Raw genomic sequence first — 12,979 nt, forward strand, 5'->3', positions numbered from 1 at the left:
GTTGGGGGAGTGAAAAGGGGCCTTGTTTTCCTCCAATGTATGTTAATGTGAGGGCTTTTCTTTTTGAGCTAAAATAAACGCATCGAATTTATCTATGATTTCATGTAAATCTAAAAATTAAGAAACGTGTTTAATCAGAGGTATTGCAATCGCTTTCGTAATATTATGTTAAAAGTTTTATAAAAAAAGAATGTAATTTAATATTGAATAATGAAATTTAAAATGATATTTCATTTTATTGGCAATTAAAAGCAATTTATTAATAGCACATTTTCATTAACTTCTATAAGTTTCAAAATGATGGATTTTAAATAAATATTTATATGCTCACTGGCACCCTCTGTGAACCGTGTCACTTGTAATTATGATTATTTTAATTATTTTACTTTTCGTAATCCAAAGTTTTCAATTATTGGATAAACTGTTGAAAAGCATCTATAATTAATTAATTAAATTAAGTATTTTTTAATTTTAATTCATTTAATATTATTGTACGATTATGCAATTTAATCGTAATAAATAGATGTCATTAATTGTGTTATACAGAAATATTAATGTTGGATTTACTGTTTGACAACCTGGATCCACGATTAGCGATTCGAACAAGGTCTGTCTCCAGCGTAAGGTGGACTTCTTAATACTGTTCGTAGTTTGCTTATTAAAAGAGCTCTCATGGGTGGAGTAGTGGCTACGACCGCTCTTGTTAAATTATTATAGGAGCGTGCAGTGGGTTGAAAACAGATCAGTTTGTGATTCAATTTTTAATTGTTGAAGAGGAAAGATTCATAATAAATTCATAACAGAATGTGAGCTACATATAAAGTTGGTCCTCAAAGAAGCGCTGTTGTAGGACTGTTAATAAAGTTTCTGGAAGAAGGACGAGCATGCAGCACTCAGTTTCGAAGAACGAAAAAATGTCTATTCTAGGTTTATGCAAAAAAAGGTATGGCAACAGTTTATTTCTACCACCATGGTCTTTTGCTGTTTGACTCGAAAATTTTAAAACGCATATCTAAATGCTAAAGATAACATTAGCATTTATATATGTGTTTTAAATTTTAAACTTGTGGTTACTTTCACTTAAAAATAACCCAAAAAATTGTATTAAATTAATTATTTCTTCAGTACAATACAATCCAAATAACAACCGCTTTGAATATATGAACCAATATACATATATTCAAAGGAATAAATAGGAGTAAACTTATTGAGGTGAGGCACAAGGTGGGTGCAGACTTGTGTGGCACTTTTGTTAGCGATTTAAAACACGTCTTGGAATAGTCAAAGAAGTTTGGACCACAGCTGTTTTTTTCCAGTACACGATGAAATTGGATATGCTCGAACTATTGCAAAATTATGCTCAAGGTTAGAATCAAGCTTCTGCAAAAGGACTATGATAGCTTATAAATGCTGAAAACCCTGACTTTTTTGTTAAGACTTTGGCAAGAGAAGTCTGTTCACGGTTTGGAAATCTCCAACTATCTGTTCAACAGTCTAGAATTCTCCATCAACACTCTGTTTAACAGAAATTTCCATCAACAGGCTTTTCAGCAGTTTGGAAATCTTTGTCTTTCTTCTTTTCCAGTTGCAGAACGCATTCATGGTAATTCAAATCGTCCAGAAACTTAAGGTGCCCTTGAGCGTTGTTCAGACTCAGCAACGCCATAAATGCGATATATGCTCAAGAAATATTTTTTCCTACTAGTTACAAAATAATCATGAAACCATTTCTCGAAAACTTCCTAAAATCCAAGCCTTTGAATTATACTCCCATAAACTATGTATATGTAGCCCTAGAAACGCTCTTGATGGCCCTAAGTTGTGAAAATATACGACAAATATTTGTTGTATTTAGTAGTCACGGGCTTGAACCCCGGTTCACTCAAGGAACACGTGATATGCACTCCTGACCACTCGGCTACGTAGCTGCTTCATCCAGGCATAGTCTTTTCTTTCCTGGTTATTTAGGTTTTCGAGGACATTATTTCCCGAGTACAATCCATTTTCATTCATGCAGTTGATTCTTAGAGGCCTCACCACGTCCTCTTGTGTTTCATAGTCCAGATTATGGCCGGACTTCGGCACGTGACGTTGGCTTTGGTTTTCTATTTAAATTATGGAATTTTTTTGTCTTTGCAATAATTTCATCACGGGTTCTGATTTCTACTGTTTGTATAAGTGATGTTCCTTTAAACCTGCTTCAAAATTCAAGCCTCCACTTTAAGAACTGGTACCACTTGTACAAGGCTTATCCAACGTAAAACGATTTCAGTGTTAGATTAACCAGCTTTTGAACGCTGGATTATGTTTAATTTAATTTCAAGAGCTGTGGGGGGAGGTTCTTCTACGTTTCGTCCAAAAGAAGGGAGACACTGTCATCGTTTTTTTTTTTCTTCTAAGACATGTTCAGTGGACAACACAGCTGTAAACAAATTCCAACAAATTCCACCATGTTTTCATTAAGCACTTAAATAGTGTTGCAATGCAACAAGTGTGCACTGCAGCACTATTCAAGTGTTTAATGAAAACTGGAAATGACTAGCGAGTTGAGTTCAAGTTCTCATGTGAACAATATTGTCCCTTCTGTAAGCAGTACATATAAGCATCAAAATGACACCAATTTCAGATGAAATTTGATAACATCAAACAAACACTGTCTTATTCTCATGCTAGAAATTAATTATATGTACTTGAGGTGGAATTTCAGTTCATTTTGTGACTACTAAAACATAGTATGGTAATGTACTGAAATCGAGATAATTTAGAACTATAAAATCAGTAATGTATCCTAAATATCAGTTACATAAATTGTAATTTCACAACAGAGTACAGTAGCTAATCATGAAACGCCGTATACAGTACAGTACTGGGAAATGGTTGCATAACGAGGACTTAACTGTGTTTCTCACTATGGCAAAGTTAGTCGGTCTCTGTTGAGAGTTACGTGGTGTTTCATCTCTGTAAACAGACAATAATACAATCAAAATTTGGAGACTTGATTTACTGATGCCTCAGGGATTTAACTGCCCCGGCATTTATTCTAAAACGCTCCATCCCAAACAGCATATAAAATAAACACAGACCCAGCAGCTAGCAACAAAAGCTGAAGAAGATTCATCCATCTTCAGATATATAAACAATTCATATTGGACAAGCATTAACTGGGCTGAAATCATCAGAGGTCATACGGCAACCACCCACAACTGGACAGGGCCATCATGTCCGAAATACCTGCTAACTTTTTCAATGTTATTACTGACGGACCCTTTGTAGCCTCCGGCACGTAACTGTTACGGGGTACACAGCGGAACAAATACGGTCTTTTTGGGGGGGGGGGGGATGTAGATGCGAGTGTAGTAAGAAATGTATATATTAGGGGTACTAGAGGGTTGGGAGAGAGATAGAGAGAGAGAGAGAGAGAGAGAGAGAGAGAGAGAGAGAGAGAGAGAGAGACCAAGATGCCGCTTCCGCTAACCTGAGCGCACTTCTCACGCTAACCATTGAAGCGTCCGACCAGAACCTGAACGGAAGATAGTAATTCCCCGTCAAATCCCCACCCTCCCTCCATCCCTCCCCATTTTTTCTCCCTCTCCCTTCTACGTCAGAGGTTACTAGTCCGTAGAGAGCCGCTTCTGTAGGTCACTCAACAGACTGGTGGCAGAGACGGTTACAGCAGAGTGAAAGTCAGAAGACTTTCTGTTGCCGTACCTGTGTACGAAAGTGTCGTTCATCTGCATCGAGTGTCGGTGACTTTCCTCAGAAAGTGTCCGCACTTATGGATTGGACGTTCCTGGTCAATCGCTCGTCTCCGGGTGTACCAAGTCGTCGCGATTTCGTCCGACAGTCAGTACGAAGTCCGATAGCGACCTAGATAGTTCCCTTCCCCATCGTAACATCAAACTCCCGTTCGCTCTTCTCCGACGTTATACGCGCAACAGCTGGGCAGCCGAACTTTTTCCCTTTGGGGCATTCACAGCATTCAAGGTGACGCCGCTGACCGACCGACGGAGTTCAGCGTTCTTCTCTATCGAGGGTTCACCGCCGTTTGTCGTAACACCCGGCCAAAAGTTTTTCGTTTTGGAATATCGGGAATTAAGACCTTCGTCGTAGAATTTCGGAAATTAGGTCCTCGTAACAAGTTGCTATCGTTCCCTGAGTTGCCGCTGTTTCTCCCCCACCCCCCTCCTACCCTTGGCACGAGGCGGGTGCCTCCACAGAAGACAAAGGATCTACACGCGCTAGGCAGGTGTCTCTGTCGTAATGCAGATGTCTGATTGACGACGCCGACCTAGTTGGTCTTCGAGCGTACGGACGAGGACTGGTAGTCTAAGTCAGTTTTCCCTGTCGGCTGGTCATGGGAGTACGGTGGACAGTGACACAGTGTCAAAGGCTCCATAGGTGGGTGGTAACTACAACCCTTGTCTAGTCAGTGGGGGAAGATCACTTTAAAGCTGTACAAATGCCTCTCAAGATGTTATCACCGAAGCCTCTTATCTCCAGGCCTTCAGCCAAAGGTAGGAAACTGCACGAGCAGTCCATAAACATCATTCTTACCTTGTCAGTGATTTTCCACTCCAGTTGCAATTTAACCAGTTTAGTAAGTTATTATGTGTGGGGTTCTGGCGATTGTAATAAATATCCCGAAGTTTCCCTTCGAAGGGCAATGATACATTCGTCCATCCCTCATTAGTAGGTAGTTTAACAACTATTTCAAATGTTGCTGATAAGTTCACAAATATACAATTAGATTGTTAATTTTTATTAAACGAATTTATTGCAGTAAAACTGCAAAGACATTGAATTTCCATTGGTTATTCCCTAACGAACATAGAGTAAGATTGGTGTGGGTGGGAGGGAATCACTTGGGAACTTTTTTTTGGTCCTATTAGTGGGCTTATTGTATTTGCTTTGATTGTGGTCTATTTTTGTCTATGCAAGATATATTATAAACACAACACACATTGCATAGACAATTAAAGAAACAAAAACAAGAAAACACTGTTATTCCAAAATTTACTTAATATTTTTTTTATAAAAATCTTTAAAATAAAATTATTTTTAATTATTGTTTTCAGCCTTTTATATATTTTTATTTTTTTTGTTAATAAATGCAAATTTATTCAAAAGGTTTTTTTTTTAAATATTATAAATGGGTCAGTTTGTCACCAGTTGGCGCACCGATCGTGAAGTCCAATTGTTTATATATTTTATAAATAATAAACTGCGCTTAAAAGTTGTGATTTTTGTGTATTTCGTTAAGCTTTTAGAATTTATCACAATAACATTTTTTTTCCAATTCAATAATTTCCAAAAATGGTAAAACGTGGAGAAAATTTGCATTAGAATAATTTAAATTCCCTCTAAAATCAAAATTAGTGTCTTGTACCATTATAATTTCAAATAAATGGTTAATATATTTTACAAGCACTGTTAAAACGAAGAGATCAGTTTGGAAGGCAACTTGAAAAGGAGGAAACAACTCATTTCCATCCTTTTTTGTATTGCAAAGATATTGTTTCCCTTAGCCCATCTAATATGGAGGAGGAAGGCTTTAACTGACCACTCACAGTTAAGTGTGATTTCCTCGTATCACTCCAAAATAAGGATATCCATGTCAACCAGTCTTAGTGTTGACAAATCCTTCTCTATAGCGCCATATGAGTTTGTAGATGGTATGGAAAACCAACGTCTATACGGACATTGTCTTGAAGACGGTACGAAAGTGTTTTGTGTTTGATGTATAAGAAAATCTATTAGCGGGGGAGTTTCAGTGAGTGTGTACACCGAGGCCTCGACACTGAAGCGGGCCCCTAAAAGTTTGCTAAATTGGAGTAATAGTCTCTTAAAAAGTAGGTCCAAAAAGAAAAATCTAGGATGTTATTGGATAAGGGTAATTTATTATAAGAATCGTATTAACATGAAAATATGATTTAAATAAGTGTAGCAAAAGGATAGCATAAGGTGTTAGAAGACGCTTAACAGCGTCCGCGTGGCCTAATGGATAAGGCGTCTGACTTCGGATCAGAAGATTGCAGGTTCGAGTCCTGTCGCGGACGTTGCAATCTATCTTATTTTTTTTCCCCTTCTTTTGTGTTGGCTATGTCCCTGGGGTGGCATAGCCAATATAGACCTACACGAATAACTGACATGCGCATTCCGAAATCGATCCCATACGACGCTGAACTGTTTTTCTGCTGCTGTAAAACAGTGAGACTCTCCTGGCCGGTCTATGGGTATTAAAATGTAATGATATAATAAGATATAACATAAGTGTGGTATCAAAGATATAGATAATAAAGTGGGATGGACAGCCACTCCTAAGTCTATTCCACTTTAATATGACACCATCATGAAATTTTTTCGGTGGGGGTATTAAAAATTGAAAAATTGAACACCTGAATGCTAAACATGCTCATGTTTAAATACAGTATAATTAAAATTGTTGTTTAATGTTTTGAATTAATGTAGAAAATATAAAATAAACGCTTGGAACAAAATAGATAAAAAAACTCCCCATTAATATGGTAAAGAGGCTGCTCTTTTGTTTTTATTATTTTTGGAATAAGTAGTTACCGTATAAATAATTAAAAATGACCTTTATGCAAAAATTGGCGTCTAAATAAATCCATGTGTACCAACTCAAGTTTAGTAATTTAAAGAAAATGAAATGTATTAACATTTTATTAAAATAATTTTGATTGTATAGATTTAGTTTGTGATAATAAAGACTAATATTAATATTTTTAAGAAATTTCCTTTAATCAATGAGAGCCATTTTTAAATACATGATTTCTATCTTGACTCATACTAAATTTAAATAAACCAGTCGTCACCTTGAATAAACATTGTTGACTGTGCGCATGCTCTGAACCGAAAAGTCCTGAAGAATTCCATTTTTTTATTTTTCACTGAGTTTTTATTATCTTCCGCTATTTATAGGTCGATTGAATGGTTTAGACCTAAGGCACAGCCTCCTTTCTTGGAAAGCTTAAAAATAACTCGATGTTCAGAGCAAGCCCCTAACCTTCTTCCCCACATATACCACGAGTCTGCAGTCAGTGATACCATTTTTGTACTCAGAATAATATCGACGTCTAATGATTTAAAGAGAATATTTCACACATATGGAAGTAGCAACTTTATTCTTACAAAAACCATCTCTTAGTTCAATCATAATGAATAAGTAAGACTTTACAAATATATATTCGTGTAATAATGAAGTTGACATCTTAAAACTATCTCCAGTTGACTTAATTCGTGAACACCTGCTGGAGGAAGAATGACATCATTATTCTTCGAATCCCATCTGTGTGACTGCGAATTCATTTACTTCCTGGTTGATAGGATTAGGAAAGAGACTGTTAAAGAATCAATTTTTTTTACTAGTGATTTTAAATTGAATGTTGAAGTTGTTGATCTATAAATGAATTCATACAAGGGTGATGGGTCAATCATCTACACTGAGATTACTGTACACTGCTCTTCAAAAATAATAATTTTCAGGGAAGCTAGATAATGCTTTGATATTATAATAATGGCATTAGATTTTTACACTATTTCTCACCCCACAAAAACGAAAACTTCCTACGATCTACCATCAAATACTGGATCACAGGAAGTTTTCGTTAACTCATATAAAGGGTTGCCGGAGAGATATTTCTCCATTCCTCGGAAGGACAATTTTTAATTGGACGAGCCCTCATACGTATTTTCAATTAGTCCCACCGTAGTTCTTTTGGGTTCAGATGAGGTCTCCGGAAAGTTGAGTCGATTAGTTAAGGCACTCGTAAGTATGCATTAACTGAGAAGACTCATTAACTGGGACGTCTGCGATGTCCCGGACAGAGAGGAGGAGGGGAGGGACAGGGAGAGGGAGAGGGCGGACGATGGTTTGAAACGTTTTGAATCTCTGAACTCATTCGTTCACTAAGTCCTTCCTGCTTTATGGTATCCATCTTGTCTATTTTCCAATCCAATTAGTTCAGTTTACTTCTGTATGGAATATCGATTGTAAACGACCCTGCTACCTTCTGCAGAAATATTTGCATAAAATGTGCTTCTTGATTAGGGTCTTAAAAATTTTGCAACGTAGTGCATCTAAGATGTTACTTAGTTCTTTTAGTCAGTATTCGTTATTGCATGTATTTTATTATATATTATGCTGGCTGGCTGTCTGCCAGTTAAAATTTAAGAAACTTAAATAACCCATTCCTTAATTCAAAACCTCAATGCTGTGAATTACGGTAGTACCTTTTCTATTTTGGGGGAAGGGGGGAAGGGGAAGAGGAAGAGTGATGTGATAAGCCTGTTCTAATTGTTTCTCTTTCTGTTTCGGGGCAATTTCGTCATCTAATTATGGTTTCATTTGCTTCTTTACATTAACAAAATTTTAAAGATGAAATCTGCTTGAGAGATGTACACTTTTTAAGGAAGTCTGTTAAGAAAACCAGGATTTATTCATTATTTTAATATAAAACTCTTCACAGCTGTTGCTGATAATTTTTTTGATAAATCTGCAATACTGTGAGAGTCTGTCTGAATCTTCGCCTTCATTTAAATTTATTAAATCTTTCTTTCACTGTTCTCTTTTTCTGTTGACGTCAATGATACCTTCTGGTTCGCTTTGTTGGGAAGCTTTGGAATAGGGATAAATAAAGTCGTTAATGGGAAGAAATTAAGTTCTCCGTTGAACAAATCGGCAATGGCAAATATGTAGTTAAGATTGGTGCGATGGGAGAATTCGGAGCATCGGTAGCAACGGATGGTTATGATTTTTTATTGAATTGTGATGGCGACTCTGAAGCAATAGCAAACTGTTGATCATCTGTAGAATGTGCCGCAGGGATGATTCTGAGGCAGAAAAAGAAGTGGTTAGGATGAAATGAATAGATTCTTATCTCTTTAAATTCAGACTATGGACACATATTGATACAGACTCCAAGCTGTTCGTAAAAAAATATCTCATTTGACATCTTGCAATTTACCAAACTTTATGATTTCGTAGACATCATTTGCTTTTTGATTAGCCTGACTTCGATGTGCGGTGTGGCTGAAGAAATAGAATATTACATCGTTTTTAGCAGATAATATTACATCTGTTTCAAGCATTTTGATTGCATTGCAGTGAATACTCTTGACTCCATTTATTTTCCAATTTTAGCAGGTTTATTGAGTTAAAAAAAGTAGAAAATCGTAACCTGTTGATCAGTGAACCAAATGACATTTCGCGATCTACCATTTAGGCATCTTTATTGTGCACAGTATCCTTAAAACAATATACCGATAAGAAATTCTGTTTCAGTGGACATCCAACTCAAAAAATTCAGAATATCAATTCGAGATAACCCTATTATGAAAATATTCCTAAGAGAATCAAGTGTCGCATTTACTGTGTGTGTAGTTGGTCTTTTCCCATCTTCTTGGAAAATTTTTCTTACTGGCATATTAGTTTCCATGCTTCAAGGCATATTAACTCCCATGCCCTGGAGAAGATTTAAAATAAAGTGGTCTTTAAATAAAAGGACTTGCAAGTAACCCTAAGTATAAACTACCTTTGTCGATGCCGATCAAGGATTTTTATATCGGAAATTTCTAAGAAGACATTCTTATGTCTTGCTGAACAATGGTTAAAGTGGATCTTTGTTTTAAAAGGGATAGCTAACCTTGAACAAAGGTTGCCGCCCCCGGCAAGATGAGAATTTTATTAATCCGGTGACCGGTGCCCCTTTTGTAAAATGATTTGAAAGGTTGATTTGAAAGTTGAAAGTTTGAAAGTTACTGCTTGTTATTTATTTATTTTTTTATAAATGTTATTTGAGTGCAATGGGACATAAAAGATTTAATCCATCAAAATTTTATCAATTTTATACCATTTACTTTAAACATATTAAAATCTCAACGTGGTACCAGCATTATTAACAATTTTTTTTCAATCTGACCTCTGAATTTTTCCACTATACGTGAAAGTCCAGAGAAATATAACCAGCCAGTTCTATGTTGGTTTCTCTGAGTTCATCTACAATTCTTGGCTTTCTCTGATAACTTTTTCTTTCTCCCAGCTCCCAAACCCTGCTTTTACCCCGAGATTAAGAATCTCGGGGTAAAAGCAGGGTTTGGGAGCTGGGAGAATTTATGGTCAACGTTTTCCATTATTTCTCAAGCCAGTTTTCTAGAGGAGTACTGAAATGTATACAACGCAAAATGAGCCCTAATAAAAATAATTTGAATCAATTAATATTCTGTTCCTACAGCAGCATTAAAAAATAAAATCAAAGAATAGAGTAGAACTTCTATTTGCTATATGACTAATATCGCTCAGTAATGATACGATCGGATTGAACTGGTTGGATTCATTCCATTTGAACTGGCCCCCTCTTTGGTTTCGTTTCGTCATTCACATCTGCTAGGAGGTTGAAAAATTATTCCATCACTTTATCACCACGAAGTGTCTCCCGCCTTTTTTTTTTTTTTTTTAAGGTGTAACGCTGATCCAACGATGGGGGAAGAGGAGAGTTGTGTCACCAGTATACTAATTACTACTTCCGGTTATAAGAGAGCTAACTCATAGAAAGAAACGGCTGTTTATTCGATAAGCCAGCATCTCCCACTTTCTAACCCCGCTCGGTGTTTACATCAATGGCATGTTAATAGCCGGGTTAGTAACTGAAGACTAATGTCTTGACAGCTTGTAGGTTGTCGTGTTTGACCATCTTGAGTCCTCGCGCTTCGCATATGGGCAACAGACGGCTGTCTGCGAGTCTCCGTCAGTGTGTGTATGTCTGCATGCGTGTAGTGTATAGAGCTGCTGGAAGGTCAAAGGATGCTAGCCATTGTTTGTCAGGCGATTCATAATGCAATCGTAACGTGTTCAGGGGAAATCCTTTTTTTCCTCCATCACAGTTTTATAAGGAAGTTGAGAACCCTGGAAATGGAAGTTGCTGCTATTTCTGCGTGTGGAACAAGGAAGGAACGCGAATGACGTCACGGCGTTCCGTTTGTCACTGATTGAATTTGCTAACCCCCTACGCACCTTCTTTGTACACTCCCTCGATCCCCAACAGAGGTTTACGAAATGTGCGATTCAATAAAGTGAAAAAAGGGGCGGAGGGGGTTAAGTGGTGCTGAAGATTAAGAGAACAAATCAAAAGATTTCTTGGTTTCCCTTCTTTCGTCCTGAATTTTTTTGTGTCACATCTGCATGGAAAACTGTATAGTGTGCTGTGAGGTAAGCTTTGAGCTATCCGTTTATGTGTGCTCCTTCCTAATCATCCCTCTAGCTACGTTTCTAGCTGTAATTATCCACTTTAGTATTTCAATGTCATCCACAGTAGCTTGCATCTCATGTAAGAGCTACAGCGAGGTATTTGAAGGGCACCGAAGGCACGACAAACACTACGATATGTCATTGAAAGTAATTATAAGCCATATGAACAATGTCAGGACGATCCTTTCTTTACAACCATGTCCATGGTTATGTGATAATGGGTTAAACGTTGAATGAGTTGCGAGAGAAAACTCGCCCCGATTTTTCTTTTTAAATTCGTACCTATTATAGGAGACATTTCTTAGCGTATTATTTATTTAATTCAGAATCCCCCAATTGTTTCACAATCATAAGCAATCACGGCTGATTATCAAGCTCTTAATCCGTTGCTTCGGATGGTGCAATCTACATTAGGAGAAACATCCCCTTAAACCAACAAAATACAAGGAAGATTGAAATGTCACCAACAAGGTCATCTGGAATCCAAGAAGAAAATTTCTTTTAAACGATTAAAAGATACTAAAGCATCACGCGATATCTTAGGGATTTTACCCCAATTTACGTTAACATTTTCGTGGAGGAAAGGTCGAATATTTTGTAACAAGCAGCAAAAGTTGCCATCTGAGGAACCAATTATTATAATTAGGCTTAGCTGAGCAGTTAAATACAAAAACATCGAATATGAAGAAAAACTTTGGTAACATTTATGTGAACGCGCATAGGGTGGATAGGCAGGAAACGTTTCTGAGCATGTGGTCCTCCCTCTCAATTTTCCCCCCTTAACAGACCCAGCACCCGTGTTTAACTATGCGGTTCCTGTGGGCAGCGATTTTGAAAGTTACCATGGCCCGCTGCTGTTCATAGCAGTGTGTAGTTTGAGGGTTACACAACCTTAGCGTTTGGTTGTCCAAGGACGCCATTAATGACCACTTCATTCATTACGCTTTCCACGTTCAGAGCCCCGCCCAGGAAGCGACCCCTGTTAAGTTGACTTCGTGTCTAGTTGACTCAACCTCAGCTTGTTCTTTTTTTTTTGTTTGTTTTTAAATTTGTCGCAAAAGCACAAAGTTACCTCACTCACTTGATCACAGCAATTGAGTTTTCTTCCTATTGGTATGCGTGTTTTCTATTTTCTGAAGGACTTTGAAGCCCAAGTCGACCACATATGTTGTTTAATTTTGCTTGAGGGTACTTGTGCAAACACCTAGACGATCCTATTGTTTGCAAGACATGAAAATGAACAAAAGAACTGCTATTGCTTTCGACTTTGACACAGTTATCCCGCTAACTACATCGACTCCACCATTGAATCTCATCTTTCTGTTAATTGCTTTTGTAGATAAGCTAACGAAAAATTTTAAGATTAACAAAAACTTTAAAATTGAACACTCCAATAAATTTCTAACTGCATTTTAATGTCCAACATACCATCCAAATATATACTTATAATAACTTTCGCTAGACGGCGCATTATTTCGTCCTTTTATTTTTCATTAAAATTATTCAAACGGCCCTTTTCTCAAAATATTTTTGAAAGAAAATAATAGGAACAAAATCTTAAAATTAAGATTTATATTTCAGAAAAAAAAAAAAAAAAAAAAACGTGGTAGAAAGTGTAAGAAAAGAAAACGTGGCTCGTGTTCTTTACTGAAATATCATCCCTCTCTTAATGGGCTTCATCAGAGAGGAATGGCTTCCACTAGACCCACTAACACC

The 12,979-nt window shown here is 37.0% G+C and overlaps 1 protein-coding gene and 1 non-coding gene across 6 annotated transcripts in view; both read left to right on the forward strand.

Moving 5' to 3' along the window:
• pnt (ETS transcription factor pointed) overlaps positions 1–12,979 on the forward strand; it is a 103,019-nt gene that overhangs the window by 55,291 nt on the left and 34,749 nt on the right. The window contains exon 1 of one of the 5 annotated variants that reach the window (XM_090381318.1): positions 4,385–4,514. The exons of the other annotated variants lie outside the window; for them this stretch is intronic. Coding sequence (XP_090237444.1) covers positions 4,460–4,514 — 55 coding nt within the window. The 5' untranslated portion in view covers positions 4,385–4,459. Of the gene's footprint in view, positions 1–4,384; positions 4,515–12,979 lie in introns of those variants that run through there. 5 annotated transcript variants of the gene reach the window in all.
• Positions 5,984–6,056, forward strand: TRNAR-UCG (transfer RNA arginine (anticodon UCG)). The gene has a single exon. It is a non-coding gene; the product is annotated as a tRNA-Arg (tRNA).

The sequence above is a fragment of the Mastigoproctus giganteus genome, chromosome 9 (assembly GCF_048544385.1).
Source record: "Mastigoproctus giganteus isolate SK-2022 chromosome 9, ASM4854438v1, whole genome shotgun sequence".
In the NCBI taxonomy this organism is placed as follows: domain Eukaryota; kingdom Metazoa; phylum Arthropoda; class Arachnida; order Uropygi; family Thelyphonidae; genus Mastigoproctus; species Mastigoproctus giganteus.